This window comes from Dermacentor andersoni, chromosome 3 (genome assembly GCF_023375885.2).
Source record: "Dermacentor andersoni chromosome 3, qqDerAnde1_hic_scaffold, whole genome shotgun sequence".
Taxonomy (NCBI): domain Eukaryota; kingdom Metazoa; phylum Arthropoda; class Arachnida; order Ixodida; family Ixodidae; genus Dermacentor; species Dermacentor andersoni.
This window is the reverse complement of record NC_092816.1, coordinates 34,755,931-34,780,416: the sequence shown is the minus strand read 5'-3', so window position 1 is coordinate 34,780,416 and position 24,486 is coordinate 34,755,931. Positions and strand designations below refer to the sequence as shown.

Genomic DNA, 24,486 nt, shown 5'->3' with positions numbered 1-24,486 from the left:
GAGTGGACACATTGTGAGCCACTGTCAAATCTCTCCGTCAGACTCTTTGTCATGTCACAAATTTTGGCGTTGCTTGGGAAATAGTTAATTGTTCATTCAAAAAAGAAAACCAGAGAAAGAGAAAGGATTATATTGTATTTCAATGTAACTGCACAATCTACTGTGGATGTTTTGTTGATTTTTGGTTCCTACTGCATAAAAACAGCCAAAACACGCGACTGTACCTTCCTGAAAATTCATGTTTACACTGATACGGTGATGCAACTTAGATGCATTTCAAAAAGGAAAAGATTGTGCCTTCATTTTCTCGACTAATGACAAAGCATATTCCATTGCAAACAAGAGTTTTTGTAGAATCATTAATCCAAATAGTAAATTGATTCTCTTATTGTCTAAATTGACGCCTCTGGTTCTATGGCAATTTATTGACTAACATGCACTTTTGTGCCTTATTTCCTTCAATGCTGTTATCTATTAGTCATTTAGGACAAGACATTTACAATGGACATTTTCTTAAAGAGTACATGTGTTTCATTATAATGGAAAAGAGTGCTTGCTTAACGATGTGCACACCTCACACATGGTGTAACAGCAAGACACGTCACAGAAAAAGAGCAACGCGAGATGATTCTAAAAAAATTTTTATTCGTGGCACATTTCCAGAGCAAGAATACCATCGTTGTGCAAGTCCCGCGTAGTCACAATCAAAAGTTGCCTCGAGATTTCCAAGGGGAAATGACAAAAAATAAATATAAAAGCCCCTGCGTAAAAACTAATGCATTGCAATGTGAACCTCCAGGCAGTTATCTAAAGGGCATGTTTAGTAGTAGCAGTACAACCTTTACAGATGCACGCAGGCAAGTTTAATTATGCATTGTGGCACCGTAATCTTGGGCTATTGAAAATTTTCTAACCACTTCACTGCACGCAGGGCGACTATGGCAAGTCTAAAAACAGCTAAAGACGGGCTGAGACGCATCACGCACTGCGTTAGTACACCTACGCTGATAACTGTGTGTAAAAACGAACTACTTGTATTAGCAGGTAAGCGTGTTCAATACAGCAGCACATATCAGCCGAAAGTGAAACAGTCTGCTTTTAAGGTTCTTTTCTAGCAAAGTTTCCGACATGCTTGTAGGTAAATGGCACACAGATAAAGTCTAAATCATAGCAGAAATGAGACCAGTGTAGCTGCAAGGGTTATAAGTTTTCATAGCTATAAATACAAGAAAAGGTTTATGGCAGGCATGTACTACTGGGCCAGAATGAAATGTGAATGGGTAAATCAACGCTCATGCAATTTCTTTTTTGATGCAAAGTTTTGTGGCTGCAAATTGTTTAAATGGCTGAATATGCAGTGAACAGACATTGCATTTGCAAGTGATTATGTGAAGCAGCAATAAGTATTCCAAGACTATACTATGATGATTCTCCTGCTTAGATTCCATTATCTGTTGCACAGAGTGGCTGACCTGCACGACAGAGGTGCTGTGACAGCATGTAATCCACTGGCGAAGGGTAAAAAAGAATGGAAAATGAAAGAATCTTTACGAAATACGGCCCTCACGCTTTTTCATCCCACTGATGTTGTTTTCTGACTTAGTAATGCTTTCAGTTACAGGCATAGCACAAGGAGCTTGGTTTACAGGAACAGGCTCGTGAAATGGTAAGGTGGAACCTACAGTCCTGGGACGGTATAATGAAGCGATTCCTTTTGCTCGATTCTATTCCCATTATCCACTGCTCACGACCGGCTGATCCTGGTGATAACGCAGGTGGAGCGCTATTTGGACCACTGACGAAAAACACAAAGCAAAAGAATTGGAACAGAATTGTTGCATTATCCCGGCCCTGTGCTCTTTCACCACTGCATCAATAGCTGTGAAAATTTTCACATGAACATCACTTTATCGATTCAGCATTGTATACACCGAAGCACAAACATTCGGGTGTCAATCGTGGACTACCAAGACCACCTACATGATGGTGCGCTCACCCCGTGTGTGTAGAAAATGTGAAAATAACCTAGACAAAGGTAGGGTTCAAAGGGAAGCCTTAGCCGAGACTTAACATTTCAACAGGAGGACTTTCCTTTGTCAGGACCCGCTGTGGTTGCTTAGTGGCTATGGTGTTGGGGCTGCTAAGCACGACATCGCGGTACCGAATTCTGGCCACGGTGGTCGCATTTCTATGCGGGTGAAACACGAAAACATCCGTGTACTTAGATTTAGGTGCACGTTAAGGAAACCGAGGGGGTCGAAATTTTTTGGAATCCCCCACTACGGCATGCCTCATAATCCGATCATGGTGTTGGCATGTAAAACCGCATAACTTAATTTTTTTTCCTTTGTCAGTGTCTCATGTGGGGTTTATATATGGGCCCCTCTCCCCCTTAGCCCTGCCAATGAAAAGAAGCTGTTGCCTTGCAAATGACAGGGCCCCACATTGAAGCATGCTCTGGGTGGAGACTTCCCTTGTTCATGCATAATTTATTGAAGCATAACTAATAGGCACCTGTAGCATTCACTAGAGTCACTTAACGCTTTTACCTTGGCACCTTCAAGCAGCGAGAGATGTGAAAGTTTCAAGTTGAAATGCTGAACAAAGCTAAAATAAAAGATCTGCATGTGCACTATGATGTGGCTTTGGTGATTGTAGAGACTGTTGAAACTAAGCATTATTGTGCCAAATGTGCCGTAATGCGTGAAACAGAACGCCATGTGCAAGTTATGTTGTGCCCGAGTGTATACATAAAAAGTGCTTTAGCCCACACTATTTCCCGACATCAGTGTGAAGATTCAAGACATTTCCTCACGACATTTCCACAATTCAGTAAGGTGCAACACAGCAGCCTGCATTCAGCGAGATTCAAGACATTGCAACAAACTATCGCTGATGTCAACTCTCATAGCACTGACGGCATCAGCTTGCCCTATTCACCATCAATCGCTCTCAATGCTTTTGCGTGATGGAACATCTCATTAACTCTCTAGTGGTCAGCATTTCATCAGTGTCACGCACACTTCTGCTCAGGAATTTCCTTTATGGAGGTTTAGCCAATTGTTGTACAGTGTACATGACATCACTAAATGTGACTGAGGATATGGCTATGGCTTGAACTTGTAGTAAGCTTAGTAAAACGAGTGAATAGCCACATTGGAGCCAGAAAAGTTGCAATAGCCATGCTTCAGCATAGGCCTCCCAATACAGATGCATCATAAAGGTGGCTCGTGTGTGGCCGTGCTCTAATGTGAGCACTGATGGGGAAAGGAGCAGTGCGCTGCCGCTACATTCAGAACACCAGTGGGAAAACGACACTTTCTGGTAATAAAACAAAGAAATGCATGCCCAATATTCATAAATGTGCAGCTATGTGTAAGTATGCAATACCAAAACAATGTATTTCACAGCTACTACTATTATAGAAAGTGTGCTAGGTCTCTTAAGCACTGTTGAATTCATACTCCAGTATCCTCAGCTATCAGTGATTCTTAAAAGTCTACAAAGCTGGAGTAAGCCTACATGTTTTAAAGCTGGCTACAAGTGTCTGGCAGCTTCCTGTCAATCTCTAGAAGGGCCACAAATGTTATTTTCTAAATCTGTTGAGAACTTCAGTGCGAATTGCTGTTTGCCTGGAAGACAGCTTGGGTGCAATATCTGGTATTCCCCCATAAAAGTGCAACAAGTTTGCTAAAATCAAACAATACTGCCTGTGGATACATGACTTTTTTTTTCTTTTTTTTTTTGCTGTAGAAGAACGATTTTCCTTCTTTAAAAAGACATTATCATGTTGTTGGCTTGCATTATCGCTAAAAAGGAAGAAAATATATCTTGTTGATCAAAAGAAAACCGACCTCCTACATTTACAAGCCACGCACCATTTTGTTCCAGTGTATTCGGTGCTTCTACAGCTTTTACGTGAGGAGTAACAGTATATATGAAAGAACCAGAAAGTTTTTCTTTCATTCATGACAGAGAAACTAGACGACATGTCAGTTCACACACACAGTTAACTGTCCAAGTTGTCCGAGTTAAGTGACTGAAGGAACTGGGAAATGGCAACTTGGAAGGATTCGGCAAATGACTGCATGAGACGTCTTCGCTCATCCTCAAGCAGAGATTTCTGTTGTGTTGACTGCCTGCGTAGAGCCTCCTGCACTGCTTGTGTTACCTCGTCCTTTGTAAGTGACTGGACAGCAGGGGTGGGGACGTCTGATCCTGGAACAATGTCTGAGCGACCAGAAAGACTTGACATTCTCGAGCAAAGTCTGTCTAGAGAAGTTTCGATGCTGGACAGCCGGTCTTCAACACAGGATCCGCGAGGCGCGTCGAGGCCGGTCGCCTTAGCGCTTGCGGTAGCTGCACCGCCCCCGATGTTCGCTTCGAATCTTTCGGCAAGAGACCTAGACGAATGCTCGAGGGCCATCAGCGATTCACGAACAACGTGCAACTCGTTCACGACGAGTTGAAAGTTGCGTTCGCTACGCGTTTCACGTTCGCGCAAGTCTCGCAGCTGGTTTTCAAGGTCGCGGACTCGGCTCTCGCTCGCGGACAAACGGCGCGTCAGCGCGGCGTTGGACTCTCGCAACGCGGCCGCGTCCACGGCATCGGGACAATTGTCTCGGCCACAGGACGGTCGGCCGCTGCGGCAGATCGCCGAACTTCTTTGGACATTAGCAGCCATGCTGGCCAACGTGCCAGGCTGGTCGCTGCCGCCCCTGCGCGACGACGACCCGGCGTCGTGCGGTGAGCCGCGCAGAGTAGGGCGCACTTCGGCGATGTGCTCGCGCGCCGCAGGCGAAAGCGACGACGAAGCTTGCATGGTGTGTCTGAGTTCCGATTCCGCAGCCATGTCGGGAAGTGCGCCCCCAACTCGCTGGTGGGAGCTAGGTATGAAATTAAGAAGGTTGACGTCGTCGCTTGGCGCACCTTCGCGAGCGTGAAGCGAAACGTCAGGTGGGTTCGCATTTCTGACGCGGGGGCCTGAGGGGTTGTCGCCTTGCCCTTCGCCGTGTTGGAGACTTCCTTCGCTTCCCATGCTGCCTGTTCCTCCTGGGCTCGTGCGGACTCTGATGAGATCGGGGAATGCAGCCCATGGAGACGGCGCTGGGTGTGCCGCCACGCCGCCGACGGCCCCTTCAAATTCCCCGGACTCGTTGTCGTCGCTGTCTGCCACATGCGGACTGCTTGCGGCGTCGTCAGAGTCTCGTCGTGACATATCGAGCTTTTGCGCTTCTTTTTTTCGAGTACGGACGGAGAGGCCGCTTTAACACAGGGCCAGTAGCACGTCGGTGAAGTCGACTACGCAGTTTTGAACCCCAAAGTTGTTTCCACAACGTGCCCTGTTAGCGTTAATGCATCCGACGCGTACAAAGGGCTTGCGGAGGGAGCGTCGACCGAAGCTTCATTGACCGTCTTCACACGGAAATTTACAATGTATCTACTTATGTACTGTAGTACACTCGTGCCATTACATAACCACCGACGACGTCTTGCAGCACACACCGCTGTAAACGCACCCACGTTCCCTCCACTGCGCGAGGCTTCAGTAAACTTCAATGCAGAATTAATAAGTTTTTTACACAAATTTTCCACAAGGAACGCGAGTTCGTATTCACTCAGTCAAAGCAGCTGGCATCACTTACTAATCAAACGACTGATATCTTTCAAAGCACCATTGGAGACGAACGAAAAATAAAAAATATTGCGGTTCCGATCGCAGCGCCTCGACACGGTTGCGGCTAGTGTATTTATTTACCTTTTATTTCTTTTACCACGCCGTTGCTGTTTTAGCGGGTGCGCGAAGCCGGCAAGTTGGAAACTCGTGTTAATCCGAAATAGTGGAAAATGCGTGCAAGTTGACATATTTGCCTGTTGTGTTATGCAAGCGTAAAACCCAGCATGGTTATGAGAGTTCCAGGTAAGTGGTTTCGTCTGTGCCATTCACCGGTGCCACAGTAGCCGGCTGTTGCTCGGCCAGACCACACGCGACTAAGCCTAACGTTGAAGAGCTATCGTACTTGTGGGCTGGATGTCCAGCCGATAGTTCACCCCCCAAAAAAATTTTAAAATGTGCGTGAAGGTACGCCGTTTCGCTCTGAAACGACGAATACTTGTTGCCAACCGCGTAGCACTTTTACAGAAGTTTAGTTTCGCCTCTAGATTACGGAGCCCTTCACTTGTTCTTCCCAAGCATGATTGATTTCTCCCTTGGCTACACAAATTGTGCAGCACGAACAATCACGTCCGTGATACATTATTCTGAGCCGCAATACAGCACGCTTACCACTACAACGCTCTCGCGGTAAGCGAGGTGTGTCATCTGCGTCGGACCCCTTCTCTGCTGTCATTCATCCGCGTTTTAAACGTTCGATTTGCGAGCGTCGTGGTTAAAGCCACTCGGCCGTTAAATACCATCGGAGAGTTTGGTTCCGCGCATGGTGTGTCTTTGAGATCCGGTTTCTGTTCTCTCGAAGCGGTGGGAATGGCGCGCGAATGCTTTATTTTATTTTTTCGTTGCAACTCCGCGAGTCGCTGTACGCTGTCTCAACTTTATCTTGACATGTGACTGCACAAAACATTTCGTTTCCACTTCTGACTGCTTTGAGCACCAAGAGTAATGACTGGCATTCGTTTTCGCAATTCGTTAGTTACGCCATAACCGCCGTGTTCACCGGCATGTTTCATTACGTACTACCTGTATGGGGAACCGCCTGATTTTTTTTCTCAGTTACTTGCTGACCTCGCAGCCCAAGTTATTTTTGATCGCCGAGAGCCTCATCCAAGACCACACTGGGCGCGTCCGCAAAACTCCACTTTGAAGTAATCTTCAAAAAAGTGTCTAAGGGAGCGAAAAACGGCTGACAACAAATAACACGCAAATGAAAGACCCGCATTTTGAGTGGTGCATAGGCTGAGGCGACAGATGTGCATCGTCGAGATGAAGAGGGCCAGATAAATATAGCTGCGTCCTCCCCTTTTCCCCCTGCCAAAGTGCGGCAAAGATAACACTTTTGACAGATTGCACCTCACATATGCACCACGACTGGGCGGCAGGAACAAAATCTAGGTTATTTGTGTGTCCTCAAGTGAAGCCGTTGGTAAGTTGCGCCACACTTGCTAGCGGCATGTGGCCGTGTGCCACCCACATCATATTGCAGCCCCTGCTGTGGTGCTTAGGGCGTTAGAAGCGTAGTGCCAGTCCTCTGGTAGCAGTAACATTTCTTAAGCCACATTACTTAAGTACTGCTTGTGTAAGTCACGACAACCATTGGACAAAGCGGAGTGTGCATCTAGGGTTGCTTCTGTTTGTGCGTCTTTCATTGACTGCCATCATTTGCTGTTTAAGCCAAATGTAAGTGCGACAGTTTCTGTTTCTTTTCTCGACAACACAGCTTTGGACGTAAGTGGGACAGTTTTTGTTTCTGGATGATGTAGCTTTTGTCGTGACGATGCAGCTTTTATTGTAAATAAAGCAATTTGTGTTTCTTTCCTTGCCAGATTTGCAGGACATCTTTTGTTTCTTGATGGAATATTCAAACAAGTATTGAATACTTCTTGAATAATGGACAGCCATTTTCATCATTAGTACGAGGACAAATCAGAAAGTCTTCGTCCCTATTTTTTTTTTAGCCACATTACGGCTGTAAATGCGAAGTCAACATATCCATTCCCAGTAGTGGTCCTTTCTTGGACCTGCCTGGCCTTGTCTGCTGGTAGCTCCGTGGCACGGTGCAGCTGTCAGTTGTGCTTCACACGTCGAAGGCGTACGAGCAACAAAGTCTAATTCGTTTTCTATGTAGCAAGGGACGAACGCCCATCAAAATCCACAGGGAAATACTGCCTACGTGTGGGGAAAGATGTCTCCCTGAATAAGTTCCTAGCAGGACAGTGATTCACATGCAACCATGAAGCCAAGACAGCAGTCCGACGGCGGTTCCACAGTCAGCCGAATGAATTCTACAAGTACCGCACGGGCATTTCAAATTTAGTGCTTCGATGGCACAAACGTCTGAACTGGTTTGGGGACTATGTGAAAAAATAGTGTAAGGTACGTAAATAGTACGTATATTTGTAATTACCTGTATGTTTCTTATTTTGGCTGATAAAAAATAGGGGCAAAGACTTTCTGATTCGTCCTCGTATAAACAGTGTTAGCAAGTTCTTGTCATTACATTGCCCATTTTGTAGCGAGGTATATTAAAAGCACAAATGGACCAGTAGGAACAAAAAGGCAATTTGTTCCCCTGTGCAGGATTCTTCGGAGCTTATAGGGTCATGCATTATTGCAAGTTTAAAAAGGTAGTCTTGCGGGCCACTTAGCGTATATGCATACATTTGAGACTAAATAGGAGTTATCTGTGGTATTGGCAGAGCAAAAAAACTTTTTTGTTAGTCAGTATGGTCGGAGTTCATGGAGCTGCCATTACATTGGACCATTTCATGTCTTTGAAGGCGTTTTGAAAAAATATTCGTATTTTGTGAATAGTGACTGTTCTGTTCAAAGATGGAATTAGAACAGGACAGTGTTCAATTTGTTATTAGAAAGTTTCAAATATCCACATTCCCCAACATTTCAGCAGAAACACAGGATAGGACTAATGCAACAATTCTGTTAAATATGTTTTCCACATTGAGCTTAACAGAATACATTACCAGAATAAGTTAGGGGGCGAGTATGAAGCAAATAAGATTGTTTCGAAGTGAATTGTTGCATTATATTTGCTTAGACCTCTTTGCATGTCCCTCTATGGTGGTGTTCATCATGTGGTTTTGAATTATTCAGGTTCTGATAGATAAATTTCATTAGCATTATTTTAAAGCACTTTAGTGGATAGTGCCATGAAGCATGTTATTTCTACCTTCCTGCTGCGTCTATTCTCAGCTTGTAAAATACGTGGTTCAGGCTAATGAACCATGGAATCGTGGAGTATTTTATTGCTTTATAAAAGTAATGTTCTTCTCATGGTGTCTTTTTACTACTTTTATACCACCAGCCATGTTTTACTATTATCTGCAGCAGGTTGAGTAATTTTTTTCTATACTATCTTTAAAAACTAAGGTCTTGGGCAGGGTTACTATGTTATTAAGCATTTTACTATGTTACCAGTTTAGTTTCTGCCACGTACGTCCACTTTATGTGCTTTTATGTTCTTTAAGTTCTTCTGTCGGTGTAATACTAAGTGCAATACAATCATCTGCTATGTTATAGCTTCTGGTTTATCGTTAGAGGTTCATTTTAATATCCAAATTTTGCTGTAGCCCAAGTCACAACAAACAATGTAGCTTGGAACTGCAGTCAATTTTCAGTAAATTGATATACTATACTTGTTACAACTTTTTTCTTTATCAACTCTATTCGAATCTCCCAGAACAGCAGCATTTTATTTCAAAAACTTAGCTTAATTTGACTGTGAGATCACCTGCATAACTCTGCATCATCCAAGGATGTCAAACTATGAAAAGTTTGACTGCATAAACTCATGTTATTTTTCAAAAATATTTATTTATTGGAATTGTCTAAGTGCTGGGTATGGCTTATTCAACAACCTCCTGGTATTAGCCGAAGAGAGTAAATTGCTACTGAATACTCACAAAAAGTTCGATTATGATTACTGCCCTGTTTGCCTCTGGACTGCAGGAGCACATGCTCATAAAGCTAAAGAGCACTGAGGCATGAAGCTTCCATGGCATGCTGCAACACTTCGAAACCAGTCTTCGTTTCCATGGTGTACAAAGTATATACAACTGCAGTAAAAATCGGTAGGGAGTGAGTCCTCCTCAGCAGTCTGTCAACGAACTTGCCTTATGGCTGGATCTAGCCTTAGCAACTGGTTTGTTCCCTTAGATATAAGTGAAGGAAAAAGGAAATCTGAGCGAAGACTACATCATTCTATGTATAGCAAGCTTAAAGCCAGTTTAAAATAATTGAACAAGGTGTTTCACATGTGAAGTCGGTACGCTGAATTTAGAAGAAAAGTCTTTTACTTTAACTGCGAAAAAGCTGGCTGTCAGTTGGCTCAGTTGAAATTGGCTTTGATCATCATTTTTGAAGTCAGCATTTTGGTATCACTTGTGTAACTCCTTGTTCATTTATTTCAATGTGGCTTTACAAGCCTGTTACGCATTGGCTGGTTTGGGCTTTCCTCGCATTTCTAGCCGGCTTTTACATTGTTGCCGCCAAGTGCTGGATTTGTCCTCTCACTTGCATTGCGTTCCTGCATGTACGCAGCCTTCCCACGGCCTGCACGGCCCCCGCGCCCAATGTTTCGAGGAGTGATGCCTCCGCCACCGCCACCACCACCACCTCCTGGTGGACCCTATGGCCAGTTCCCACCAGGGCCACCATGCTTCTCTCCTGGGGGTAGGCCGCCCATGCCTCCTGGGGGACCTGGTGCCTTTCGTGGTGCCGACCACATGAGGCCCATGAGACCCCCCCTGCGGGTGTTTGGGCCCCCTCCTCCTCCTCCTCCGCCGCCACACTTCATGCGAGGTCCCGGTGCCATGCGCTCTCGCCCACTCTTCCGGCCGCCTAAGTTCAGCCCATACCCAGTCGGGGTCAAGGTCAAGAAGGAGCCTCTCAGTCCTAGCAAAACCAATGCTGCCAACAGCACGACAAACATCACTCAGAAATCGGACTCTGATGGCACGAATTCAACACCAGGTAAGCGCTGCAGTTGTGGCCTGCCCTTCTAGCATGTTGTACAGTTGTGAGAATATGAGATGGAACTCCAAATTTGTGTTAAGCAATGGTTACACGTGATGGTTTGCGCGATTTATATTTTCAGATTATTCACGTTACACCAGCGTCACCTCGTTAAAGAATAAAGCTGACCTGAACAACTTAGCACTTCGCCGTAAAATTTCTCGCCTAACACTTTTCCATAAGCTTTATCACCATCCATCACTTCACGATGATTTATTTCAGTCACCAACAGTTATTTTTCCACGCCGTGACCATCCATACAAACGCATTAACTGCCAGTCATCCCATTATGCATATTCGTTCTTACCACGCACAATAACTGAATGGAACGCCTTACCATCAGTCATTGCCACGGAACCAGACTTGACTAAGTTTCAACATTTAATTCGCTCACGACTTGTCGACTAATCCTATTATTATTCTTTTTTGGGACTTTTACAGTGTTTTCAATGTTTGTTGGTGTTTTTCATTGCAGTTGCCTTATGTTCTCCTAATATGTACTAATGTTTTCTCTGTAATAATTGTGACCTAATTATCTTGTATATTACCTATGTTTCACTGTATTATTACTTCTGTTACACTTTCTTGTTTTTAGTATGTACTAACTATAACCAGTGCTTGTGATTGCCCCCCCCCCCCATGTAATACCCTCGTAATGAGGGCCTTTGGGGGTATTTTGAATAAATAAATAAATAAATGTGTGAGTTCTGATTTGACCTCTAATATTGTAGCGGTCACTTCATACAAGGACAAAATATACTTATCTATCGGCCATTGCCTCTAATGTAGCTGCTGTTGGTGTTTCATCTTACTCGTCTTTCCTCCCTGTGAGGCACATGTCTTTGGCTCTTAGTCCATTTTTACATGCAGTGTGTCTCACTAATATGCCATCTTGCCCATTACGATATGTAACAAGTAACTTTTCTTTTGAATACTTAGTGTCATTGAACTCTTTTGTGTGGGACATCTCTCTTTAGCCCTTACTACTTTTTGAAGGCGATTTCGATCCTACCTTTAATGTTGCTCGAAGAGGTACACAGAACATCTGGTTGCGGTTGTGTTTAACTGCGGTGTAACTAACTTGCCATAAATTAGCATCAATTACATCAATGTAATATATCCACATGTATAAAGCCAGAGGGTATCTGTCATGGTGGCTCCGTGGCTATGGTATTGCAATGCAGAGCACAAGGTCGCATGTTTGATTCCTGCTTGTGGTGGCCTTAAAGAGTATGAAGGTTTATAAACACAAGATACCCTAATTGAATAATAAAGGTATTCTCAAAAATCCGGATCTGGTGTTGTGGACATAATCATGATGTCGTGACAGAAAACAAGAAAACATTTGCTGATGTCTCATAAGAATATGGCTTGATATGATGTAATACGCCTGTCACACGGGAAGATCTAATGCCATTCGAATCAAATGGCATTCGATGCATCGCATGCCATTCGGTCTCTTGCGGTGCTACACAGTAAAATATAATGGCATTTGCAAATTATAGCAATGACGATCTGGAACAAAATTTGTGAAATTCAAAGAAATCTTGTGCCTATTAAACGCGTTTAAGAACTTTTGCGAGTACTTTTAAAACGGACGAAAACATTTTGATGCCATTTATTCACAACTGAAAGCACTTCAATCAACACATCCAATATGGCCGACCGCCGCGGCAGACTCCTGATGCAAAGAGTAATAGTGCTTGAGCACAGCCCATGGCGAAAATATCATCGCGGCAAAAATAATTACATATTCCTTTTTATAAGTAAAAAAATATCTTCTGACTTTGCTGATGCACGCATTATTTTTCGTGTTGCATGTCGCTGTTGTCTATCTGGCGTCAAGAGTATACATTTGGTTCGAATGCGAATGAGTTCCCCGAAATGTAATTCGATTCGAATGACATCAAATCTTCCCTTGTGACAGGGGTATTACTCATAAAAAAAATATCACAAATTTCTTCTGGCTGCAGTCATGTATGGCAACCGCACCGATCACAGGGAGAGAATGAGGCAATGTATCATTACGTCATGTATTACTTGTACAATAAAACCTCAATAATCTGACTCTCGTTTATTTGGGATTCAGACTTGTCCTCTGGTTCCCCACAGGTGTATGCATTATTCAAGGGCATCAAGCACGTTTATTCGGTCATGTGTGACTGCACAAAGGTTAATTCATACAACCTTTGCAGCGCAGTGAGCATTGACCACCACAAATGCGCGATGCAAAAGAGCAGAGGGGCGTTAGCATTGAAGCAAAACGAAGGGACGTAGGCTGCATCGCCATAGTCATCAGTGGAAACCGTACAAGAGCGGCAGGAACTTCAGAACGCTTTGTGCCTTTATAGCCTTTATTTCTGCGTTGACTGCGTGTCTAACTGCACTCAGTGGAACCCCTTTGATACGTTGCTCAATGTTGAGTTTTCCAGGCTGCTATTTCACATTTTTGCAGCCCATTGATTTTTATGTATTGTGTTCAAATTTGATACATCCCCATTCTGCAGTGTTCCTGCATTTTAATGCATTGCGTTTGAATGCGCGGTGGCCATGTACATTTAGCGGCGCTGAGGCAAATTAATTGCACGTTGCTACAAGGACGAATGTATACTCACAGGTAAATGAGTACTGACAGAAATTTTTTGTCCTGTTTTTATTAATTTATTGGATAGCCCTCGACCCAGTAATTCGGTTATGGAGTCTCAGTTTTGGGAGCATGGTGTATGAAGAACAGGTGCTCCAATGGAAGCACGTGATGTGTTTCACTAATGTTGGGCCGCCACAACACGCGTGTGCGACTAGGTGGCTGGTGCACTGGGGCTCAGACATTTCCTGGCCACCGTGCTGGGAGCGCGCTTTGCAGCCTGTTTTTAGAGTGTCTGCTGCTGTATTTAGCGACAAACCTTAAACCACCGTTTTATGTTACACAATCTTAAAATGTTCTTTCTAATTGCTGAGGCGGTTTGCTACTTTTTCTAAACAAAAGCATATAGTATATCTCTCAGTGTGGCAGTCACAGTTAGTCTTTTGCTGAATCCGCTAGCAACCTAATTTACTTTCGTTACTTCTGCTTAAACAAACCGTCGCTACTATTTGTCACAATGCGCAGCGTTCCCACTTTCATTTCATACGAAGCAGGTTTCTGAGGAGGGCTGCATACGATTAGTTTCTGAATAAATAGTAGCACCTTCACCTAATAAAATAAGTTAACATTAATATATTTCACAGTTTATACTGAAAGAAAAAGGATGCACAGTGCATTTGGCATGCAGATTCTATGTAGAAGTTCCAAATTCCAGGAGCCACGAATTGAGAGACAGCTAATTCCTTATAAGCCATGCTGCCATGGTATCTGTGGTATGAACATGCACCCTCTTGATTGAATTATTCTAAATGTTGACAAAATAAATTCAGGCTTTTTGGTCGCCAACACCACACTCTGATTAAGATGCACACTCTAGCGGGTGACTCCCGTATTATTTATGTCCACTTGTGCTTCTTTAACGTGCATCTTAGCTTAGCCCTATTTGTCATATTTCTTCTTCCGGACATGCTGACGATAACAAATTTATTGTGCACTGCATCATTACGGGGAAACAGTTTTAAAAAAAAACGAGACAAGGGAGACATTGCCTGGCCTGTCAGTCTTTCTTGCCTTTTTTTTAAGCCTTACCAACAAGCTCAAGTTCAGACCCTTTTAAATTTTATTGTGCACTGCTGTCCGTGAACTTCTGGTTACGCCGGGTCGAAGTGCTTCTCACACCCATAGTACTCTTCTGGTTGCAGGACTTAGTCTCCACGTTCAATAGAATCCTATGAACCATGCATTATGCTCTTTTCACTGAACATAAAAACTCTGTCTTTGCACATGCAAGACCTGCTGTTGCAGTTTGGTGCGAATCAAATCTCGCCTACAATCCGTGTCCACCAGACGTCACAGCTCAAGATGCAGACCGCCCTTCCCTCTCTTGCGATTGAACATTTTTAAGCGCTTACCCAGAAAGACGATAAAAAATTGCTTAATTTTGAAGCGACCATTGCTAAACTAAGACCTTATCATCTACCCGCAGTGCTTGTCGCTGACCGCTTCCAAAGATCGACACAGGTTGTTCGCTAGAGCTCGTGGTGCGACCAAACGGTTGGAGTCATTATTGCCTCTTACGGCGCCTGGGGGATTTGAATGATTATAGTGAAGGGCAGGAACAGTGAAGAAACATTTTAATTTCTTTCAACACGCTTTGCGTACAGTTACAATTGCTTATACATTCAAATTTCTCGCTTGCTCAGGCTCCTAATGTGTGATGCCGTGCAGTAGTGCAGACGTGAAACACCACCAATAGTGCGACGCGTTTCTCACCCGCGGCCCCAACGGCGTCGGAGCACCTGTTCATCTTACACCATTGTTGGAAGACATGCGGCCGACGAGCACACTGAGTCAAAGTGAAACTACTGTTTGCCGCAAACGCCATGCACGAAACCGTGGCCGCTATTGACGCAGTCATGTATGGCAACTATGCAGTCGTGAAGGCATGCAACAAATGTGGTGCAAAGCCCGGCGGTAAATAAAAAGGCACAAATAGGCATGGCATGTTCTGGCGTTGCTGTCATTCATATGCGATTCAGGTGTGAACTCCACCGCTTCGTTTTGGTGGATGCTAACGCTGTTTTTGCTCTTTCGCGTTGCACATTTACGGCGCTCCGCACTCGCCGAGCTTCGAGAGTTGTCCGAATCAACCGATGTGCAGCCAAATACGTCCAAAATAATGAGTTTCATTGCATTAAATAATGCATATGCCTGCTGGGACCAGAGGACGAGTCCATACTATCCGATTTTCCTAATGAACGAGGGTCAAATTAACGAAGTTGTACTGTATATAGGTACGGTTCTTCTAAAGGGGAGAGGGGGTAATGCGGGTGGGCGAGGCAACAAACGAGGGTGTGTTGTTAGCGGTGAGAGTGTAGAATTGAAAAGAAAGGTGTGCTCTTCAACGTCGTTCAAGGAATGTGAGGTAGTGTCGTGTGTCAGCAGGTTGACGTGTCACTGTAGGTTCCTTTTTTTTTTGTGTAAGGGGCCTGAACCACGGGAGGGGGGGATGATCTGCTCTGTTGGAGGTCAGTGAACTATCGTCTCTCTGAAAAGAGAGAATAAAAGTAGTGGCAGAAAATGGTGCTCGTGGGAAAAAAATTAATTAATGTATAAATAAATAGAATGAAAAAAAGGAAGAGAAAAAAATCACAAAATAACACTAAGCAACCCGATTAGAAATAAAAATAACTAGGTGCTGTTGTCTATAGTTTGAAATTCAGCATAGCAAATAGATTCTAAAGCTCCCTTTGAAACATTTATGACTATTTGTTGCAATGTGTTAAACTTGTGGATGAGGTACAATTCTCTGCATTTTCTGTTTCGTGCAGAACGAGAATTAGACTGTAGGATGTAGAGTTTAAGTTCATCAAAGTTATGACGTGGTTGGTTGAAATGCTTGGCAACGGCTTTGGGAAGCTTTTTAGCTGTGTCCACGCGATGTCTGTTTAACCTGACATTCATTAATTGTCCCATTTCGCTGATATATTGTTTCTTACAGAAGGAACATTCAATTGTACAAGCCAATTCATTGTAGGGGTCTTCGTTGTAAGCCACTTACAATACATATTAAAGATGGGAATTAAGTTGGAACATTGTCAATTTTTCATTGTGCAGGTCATTTCCTAGTAGAGGCTTTCATTGTAGAGGCATTCAACTGTATTATACCCAAGTTGGACAGGCAAATTTAGTGATTCTTCAAGTGAGTGCACCTCGGCTCACAGAGTGTCATCTCGGAGGCATGGGGCCAAACGGCAAAACGAAGTGTCATTCGGGATTGATGACACTGATGATTTAGAATTGTAGAGCATGATATGTCGTAACCAATCTCATAACATCTGAAATCACACACACACGCACAAAAAAAGTCTTAGAATTAGTGCCAACTCTGGTGCGAGCATTTATTTATATATTTTCTCGAGGCTACACACTTTAGCACAGTAAAGTGAGTGAGTGAGCACTGGGCAAGTGCACTTTTCAGAAAGTGTCACTAGACTGTTCCATCTGACAGCCTGTGAGCGACATTAAAGGCGAAGTTCACTCGATCGGAGTGTCATTAAACTCGTCCGTCTGACTGGGGTGTTAGTCATGCTAGCATGCACGATTTTATGCATTGTAAAGGAGAGAAGCAGACAAGAGGCCTTCCCTGTGATCGCCTGCTTTACTCTGCTTTGTCCTCTTTTCTTTTCGCACCCGCAGTCCGCGAGCTCGAGCCCAAGTGCCTCTTTGTGTTCATAAGAATCATTACACACGGCCACGCTGCTGAAGATGGTTCTAGCGGTTGTGAGGATGCACAGGTGGTGAAAAACCACACTCGACAAGACTGGGAAATGGAATTCGTCGTCATTGAGCAATGCAGTGCATGCGTAACCAGCTTCTCTGGCAGGCAGCACTGGGTGCTGCACTCTGGTCGCTGGTCTCAGAGACGATTAGCTTGTAGCTATTAGGAAAGTCCAGCAGGAGATCTTTGATGCTGAGTCGTTGTTTGTAGTATTCAATGTGGTTGGTTGCATGCATTGAGGTCGGTTGCAACACATCGGAGTTGTCTATGACGTGGCTCCTTCAATGAGGAGGTGAGCATCCGTGCTAGTACGGTATGCAACTTGAGCTTTTTGCAGAGTTTCCACTGACGGAACAAGGCGGCTTAAGGTACTTGAAGTGGTAGATCTTGACGAAACGCCATGCGCCACCCCGCCAATATGGTCAATGCTCATTCCATCTGCAGGAGATGACTGGCCCTCGATGTCTGACTCGCGCAGGTATTCAGTAATGGTGATCACAGCCATGTTGGCCTCTCTGGCTCCCTTCAGTGAGACATCGCTAGGCGAGGCATGAACATCTCCACATTCAACCAATGACTGCTGTGAAGTGTGGAGGTGTGGGTCCGATTGGTCCCAAAGTATCTCGTTCTTAGGATCCGTGGATATATTGGTGTAGTCCTGGAGTGTTAGTGTTCCATTATCGGAGCTTAGTGATCTGTTGCCTGCAGTTGAGCTGTCGAAAGTTGAGGGCAGGATACTAGATGATGGTTGGTTAGAAGCCGCAACCTTGAAATAAGTTTACAATCCCGTAAGGTCCACAGGGAAAGATGGGACGGTGCTTGCAATCTCGAACATCATTTCCAGCGGCTGTCATTCCACGCTGAACAGAGCTTTCAGAAATCCTGAGCCCAGAGGCTGCCTGGCTGTAGGTCACAGCGGTAGTGGTGGTTTGTTGGGTGTTTTTGACAAGCTCAGATGGAGCCGACGGTGTCACCTGGTGAGCCGGTGCCTTTGTGTGCTAAACCGATGGCAAGCCTGGAGGCTGCGTTGCCGACTGCTGTGCATGGGAGGTTGTCTTGACCTTTGGTTTTGAATGTTTGATGCCAGTTACCAATGCAGAATTAGACCCACAGCGACAAAAGCAGGCTTGGCAGGGGGTCTAGCACTCTGTCGGAGTGCTAGAGGCCACACCTGCTTCAGCATCGAAGCGGTAACTCTCAGGAGCACCGTGCGCTGAATTGTGCTAGTCAAACTCGCTGTTGGCAAAAGGAAGCTGGCCGAAAGCAGCTGTAAGAGCTGCACACCATTTAGACCTGGAAATCTGCTTGATACCTTCGTAGTTGTCCCATGCTTTGGTGGCACTGCAAAGTCATTCTGCTGCAACCAGCCATCTTTCTTGGTCTGACCAAGCATGACGATCAACCAATGCATTGATAGCATGAACCCAAAGGATGGCATTGTCTTGAAAGCCGCGAAATGCTGGTGTTTCCATGAAAGCCTGCTACTGAAAGTTGCAGTGCCTCACCTCCGCCAAGCTGCCTGTCGAGCTGCCAGGGGAACCAGGGCAGCTGGACAGGCAGCTGCGCTAGTTGAGGGGTGCACTGTCAATGGGCAGTGCGGTCGTTGTGGTAGTCATGGCAGTCGGTTCTACCACCAAGGAAGTATCAACGGCACACCTTGGGGGCTTGGAGGTCGAAGAATATCCTTGACAAGGGAAGCATGGACAACGTTCCCAGGCAGAATGGGTCTGAAGTGCTGTTTCAGTGTGAGCTCAAAGTACGGCACAACCACTGACGGATGCGAAGGCACTTATTATAACCTGGAAGCTGTTGTGTCATCTTGATGATTGCTTGGAAAAAATTATTGGTAGAGTCCTGCCCTAGAGCCTCTGAGGAGGCTTCGACACTGTCCCTGGATGGTACGAAGGCTACTTGCGACGGTGGTAGGGTAGCGGGCTCCATAAACGAGGAAGTGTGTACGGCATTACTTGGCAGTAGGAACCCAGAACACCACAGAACCACAAGGTCACACTTAACGCTGGAATGCCTTATGGTAGGTTTGTTGTAGACTGCGCCATTGTAAAGGAGAGAAGCAGACAAGAGGCCATCACCAAGATTGCCTGCTTTACTCTGCTTCTTCCTCTTCTCTTCTCGCGCCCTCAGTCCGAGCACCCGAGCCCAAGTGCCTCTTTGTCTTCTTGAGAATCATTACAGCATGTATAAATTGTGCCATTGTACACATTGTACATTGTACAGGTGCACCGGCAACAAATACTTGAAAGAAAACAATAACTTATAAATCGTGGAAAATACTCTTGTTTCTTCTTTTTTTGTCTGTGCACATAGCCACGTACCTTAGTAACTTCGTCATCACCATATGTGATCATGTTGATAATGACCACAGTGGTTGCAGCGAGCAGCAGCTTTGTTTTGGCTCACTGCAGTGCGGGCACAAAGCCGCAAACACTGCGGAAGCTGTTGAGGATGAAGAGCAGTTGTACTGTGGCCCCGCTTCAACCGGCTGTCTACATCGTGATGGACAAACTATGTTGCTGAACAGTTCACTGCTGAAAAAATAAGGATGTGCACGTGGTCGTTCTTGAAAAGCATGTCTTGAATAAAGTCGTGGGTCTTGCACCGCGATCACACTGCGAAGGAAGTTGAGGCCTTTGCTGCTCTGAGCGCTAATCAGTCACAAAATGATAAGAGTTGCAGCGTCCACACTTCTTTTGTGCAAAATAGAGACAAGATTTGCTGATTCATTTAAGTAAATTAAAGCTTGTTGATGTAAGCATTAATATTCAAGGGTAAACTGGACACCGACCAAAAACATTAAAAAAAGAAAAAGAAACCAAGACGTTGCGGCTCCCATATGGGGGGGGGGGGGGGCTTCGTTGACAATCTGTGAGCGATCCCAACCACACAAGTTTTTGTCGAACTCTTGATTTGCATAGTAAGCATTTCTTTATTGTTCTCTTGATACCCTCGTTAATTCAACATTTGGTTACTATAGGCATTTATTTTCAGTGTCGTGAAATCCGAATTCATTATGTTTTACTGTAGTACATATTATGTACTTGGGCTGTTGTACAGTAAAGGTTTTTTAAACTTGCCGAGTTCGGTATTTAACTTTTTTACGATACACTGTGGTCCTCCTTTGCCGATAAAAATTTAAATAAGCTAGAGCAGACGTTCCAAAAATCCACTGTCACGGCAAGCTTGCATGGGAACTTCAAAATGTGATTGTCATCCTTCCTTTGTTTTTGCATTTTTTCTGGCTTACTAAGCCTCTCGTCATGGGGAGAGAGGTCTGCTGCTGCTTTTTTCTTTTTTTTCTTCAGAAAGGTCATTCAGCAGTAGTGGTCAAATTATTTTTCAGTTTAGCGTCCTTTGGATAATCCCGTGGCTCCATGGGAATAATGGCATATGGGCAGTTTGGCTTAGCCATTGTGTTTCACTACCTCTGCAGTGAACGACGGCACTTCCCAGACCACTGCAACAGCAAATGGCACTGTCACGACCTCATCTGCTACAGCCTCCGTCAAGGTTGAAGCAACTGCAGCCACAACCACAAATGCAAACAGTGGCAGCAGTGCGAAAAACGGCCTGGCTGCAGCAATTGAGGCAGCCAAGCGGGACGGCATTCCAGTGGAGATGATCCAGGCGCTGTACTGCAAGCTGTGTGATGCCAAGCTCAACGGTAGCCTTCAGGCGACGGCCCACTATGTTGGCAAAAGCCACGCTAAGCGAGTCAAGCAGTACCAGCAGGGCCAGGGCCGCGTGGGGCAGCAGCGGCTTAATGCTGCCGCAGCAGCTGGCGGGGATGCCAGCAAGGGAGCAGCAACGGTGAGTGCCCTGAGCTGCCGCAGATGAGTTTAAACCTTTTGAGTGTTGTGCCCAAACATACCTATTAGTCTGACCGCCGACACACACCCCTGGTCATGTGCAAGCAAGGTCGTGTCACACTTTCTGCATGCTCCCAGCCTTTTCCGAGACAACTTGCAAATGTGAAACAGTCGTAGATGGATTGTGCCATCTACTTGGAAGTTGGTTAAACTGAAATATTATGGTAAGCATTGTTTTTATGTGGCAGATGGCATGAAAAAGCTAAACGAAATACTGAAGATAGGACCTTATTCATTCATTCATTCATTCATTCATGGCAGCTTACAGGCTCCTCATTAGAGCTATGTGTAGGGAGGGTTACATGGCTAATATACATGTGGTGGCAAATACACTAAGAAAACTCGATACATACTATGTATAGAGAAGTGCATTGTAACACAACGAAGACACAAGGCATTGTAACACGGTGATAATACGATGACAACATGCTCTAAAGCGCTAATGTGAAAAGCTGATTATATACACAAAGCGTGCGGTCCAATTTTCTACTATATTACTATCTAAAGTCGTACCTCGATATATTGAGCACAGATGTATAGAATTATTGCTTATATCAAATGGGGTCAGATGTAAAAAGGATATATCGAACTCTGCTGCCAACTATGTGCCCTCTCGTGACAGGCGGTAGTCCTTTTCCGACTGCTACACACTAGGCTACACGTATGTATCCGCCATGCTGGAAACACCATTTCACCGTGTGTGCAATCATGATAGGCGGCAGGCTTTTCCGCAACAGGCTTCAAAGACAGTGGTGGCATGGTTAGCATTTCTGACTGCTACACACTTGCATTGATCAAGCCAGAAGCGCCATTTGGACGTAGTGGTGCACACAGGCGGCGGCGGCTTGGCTCGTTTGACAGTGCAGCACATTTAATGCACTGACTCCTCCTTGATACTGCTGCCAGGCCAGTTGTGGTTATCTTGGTATGGTCTGTGCTGCATACGATGTTGCAATAGTTGCACATGTGAAGAAGCAAATGTCACTGACATTTGCCGTGAAATTGGCGGTTATCCAGCATGCCGAGAATGGAGAGAAAAAGTCGATAATCGGCGAAGCTTTAGGCATGCTGCAGAGCACGAACATTTGACACCTGTGGGGAGAAGTGCCATGACGACAAGCAAGTGCAAGGCTCACATAACAGTTCTGCTTGCTGCCAGTATGGATGGTAGCACGCAGCTGCGGCCCCTTGTGATAGGGAAGTTTAAAACGCCTAAGTGCGTGCACAACTGCCCCAGTATTTCTGTGACGTATGCCTGGAATCGGAAGTTGTGGATGACTCGCAATAGCTCTGGAAAATAACTGAAGGACTGGGACTCCGAGCTGGCGAGTCAGGGCCGCAATGTGTGCCACATCCTTGATAACAGCACGGCACACCACACTGATGTCCCACTTAGCAGCATAGGAATGAAGTTTTTGCCACTAAGCACTACATCAAAACTCGAGCCATTAGACCAGGGCATCAGACGCATGTTCAAGTCAATCTACGAGCGACGGTTAGTGGCAAGTGGTGTAATGAAGAGGCTGCTGAACACGATCCCACAAGCACAGATGTTACCCTGCTCCTGACCTCGAGTGAGGTTGTGGCTGCCTTGGGGGCCCTTGTAGACCACTAGTGCAGGGTTACAGAAGGCAGCGAGTGGTTGGGCATGCGGTCGCCAATAAATAAGCAAGCTACGTTGCTGCAGTTCTTTAACCCAAGGCAATAAATTGCCTGTCACGAGAGGGCACATAGTTGGCAGCGGAGTTCGATATATCCTTTTTACATCTGACCCCATTTGATATAAGCAATAATTCTATACATCTGTGTTCCATATATCAAGGTTCGACTTTAGATGGTAATATAGTATTCACCGTGCCGGGAGTGATTTATTCATAACTTGCACAGGCTTTTGACATGTTTCTTACGTCATATATCGAATTCTGGTTATGTCGAACTATTTCGCGATCACTGTGCTGCTCTATATATCGAGGTTCAACTATATTATACTATTGTACTATATACTTAGGTGTACTATGCTAGTAAAAACCATTGTACAATACCAAAAAGCCACTCTGTGAGAGAACGGTTGGTAAGCTAGAAAGTATGAAAAAAAGAATGAACAACCAGTGGCGCATCTGTTACATTTCAAGTGCTCAGAACATTCATGTGTGCCAGTACGGGTGAAACGAATGAACGTACCACATCTGCCGGCAGTATAGTGGCGAGGAGGCCACAAGTTGTCGCATAGGGCATACCAAGAGAGGCTTCCTTTTTCTCTACTGCTGATCATGCCATATGTGCAGGTTAGAAAAACGAATTAAAGAAGAACGTAGGAGGGGAGGGGGGGGGGCACCCACCAGTGCGGAACTAATGTGTGCCACCGTCAGTCAGACCGCTTCTTTGTTTGGAGCACAGGGGAGGCCAGCAGAAAGCAGACTGTCCGAGTTGCGTCCTTTCCAGTGTGGAAGGATGGGAGGCCATTTCTCTTGTTGACTGGAAACAGCCTTGTCTGCAGTCTCGCTTAGTCTCTCTTCACACGCTGCGCCATGCTCCCTCAAGGGTTGCAGAATTAAGCGTCATTTCCTCCTATATATAGCAATCACTATCATCGCACTGTTTGCATTTGTTGGATCCTAGCTGTTCGCCGCATCTCGCACCATTTTCGAATTGTTATTGCATCAGGCTAAATGGATGCGTGCACAAGGGTAGGTCAGCATGTCTATGAAGTGAGAAACTCTCTTTTTGAGGAGAAGCTAGATATCTTGAAGGAAGTCGGTGAGGACCTGGAAGAAAATGGAGTGGTGTGACCAAAGAGCTAGGCCTAGTGCCATTGATTGTGTCCAATATTGTTGGTCAGAGGGACCAAAATGTGCATTGTGCAACGCTTCAGCACAGATGCAAAGGCAAGGCTCACATAACAGTTCTGCTGGCTGTCAATATGAATGGTAGCACTAAGCTGCGGTCCCTTGTGATGGGGTGAAGACTGCAAACTATGTCAAGGTGAAGGATGCCCTCTTAACATGCTTTAGTCAGGTCACTGCTGCCGGGGTGAATTTTGATGGTTATCTTCTTTGCCAGAAGGCCTCGGACATTGAATTATCACTCGGTGTGGATGGTTTCCAGGCTTCAAGTGGTTGGATACACCGTTTTAAGGGTAGGCATAGCCTTGCGTACAAAACTGTTAGTGGTTAAGGCAACAAAGTCTATGAGTCAGTCGTTAGTGACTGGATGTCAAATGTACTGCTGTCACTCATTGCAGGCTATGAAGCTCATAATATTTTGGATGCTGACCAGTGGCCAGTCTCTCTTTACAATTTGCATTCCGAGAAAAGCCTTTGCTTCAAAGGCAAATCTTGCCTAGCCGTTCAGAAAAGCAAACAAAGAGTAACAGTTTTAGTCTGCTGCAATGCTGACGACTTGTAGAAAATGAAGCTGACCCTGATCAGCCCGACCCCTATGGTGACCCCAAAGCGACCCCTTTAGTGGCAGCGGCTCTCTCTCAGTAAAAATTAGAGGACAGTGAATCTGTTTTAACACACCTCACAGCCCT

General features: G+C 45.0%; 2 protein-coding genes across 3 annotated transcripts in view; one reads left to right on the top strand and one right to left on the bottom strand.

The window, feature by feature from the left end:
• Positions 1-625: 625 nt before the first annotated feature.
• LOC126517857 (uncharacterized) lies at positions 626-5,696 on the bottom strand. The gene has a single exon (XM_050167670.3). The coding sequence runs from the start codon at positions 5,216-5,218 to the stop codon at positions 4,010-4,012; it is 1,209 nt and encodes a 402-aa protein (XP_050023627.2). The 5' UTR covers positions 5,219-5,696; the 3' UTR covers positions 626-4,009.
• Positions 5,697-5,780: 84 nt separating this feature from the next.
• Positions 5,781-24,486, top strand: part of LOC126517845 (uncharacterized) — a 53,531-nt gene continuing 34,825 nt past the window's right edge. For both annotated transcript variants that reach the window (XM_050167650.3, XM_050167660.3), the window contains exons 1-3: positions 5,781-5,920; positions 10,232-10,663; positions 20,519-20,895. In XM_050167650.3, the coding sequence (XP_050023607.2) occupies positions 5,902-5,920; positions 10,232-10,663; positions 20,519-20,895 (828 nt within the window). In that variant the 5' untranslated portion in view covers positions 5,781-5,901. The remainder of the gene's footprint in view (positions 5,921-10,231; positions 10,664-20,518; positions 20,896-24,486) is intronic.

What these genes read in the sequence shown, in the direction of transcription:
- LOC126517857 (XM_050167670.3), bottom strand. Translation starts at nt 5,218, where the DNA reads ATGTCACGACGAGACTCTGACGACGCCGCAAGCAGTCCGCATGTGGCA.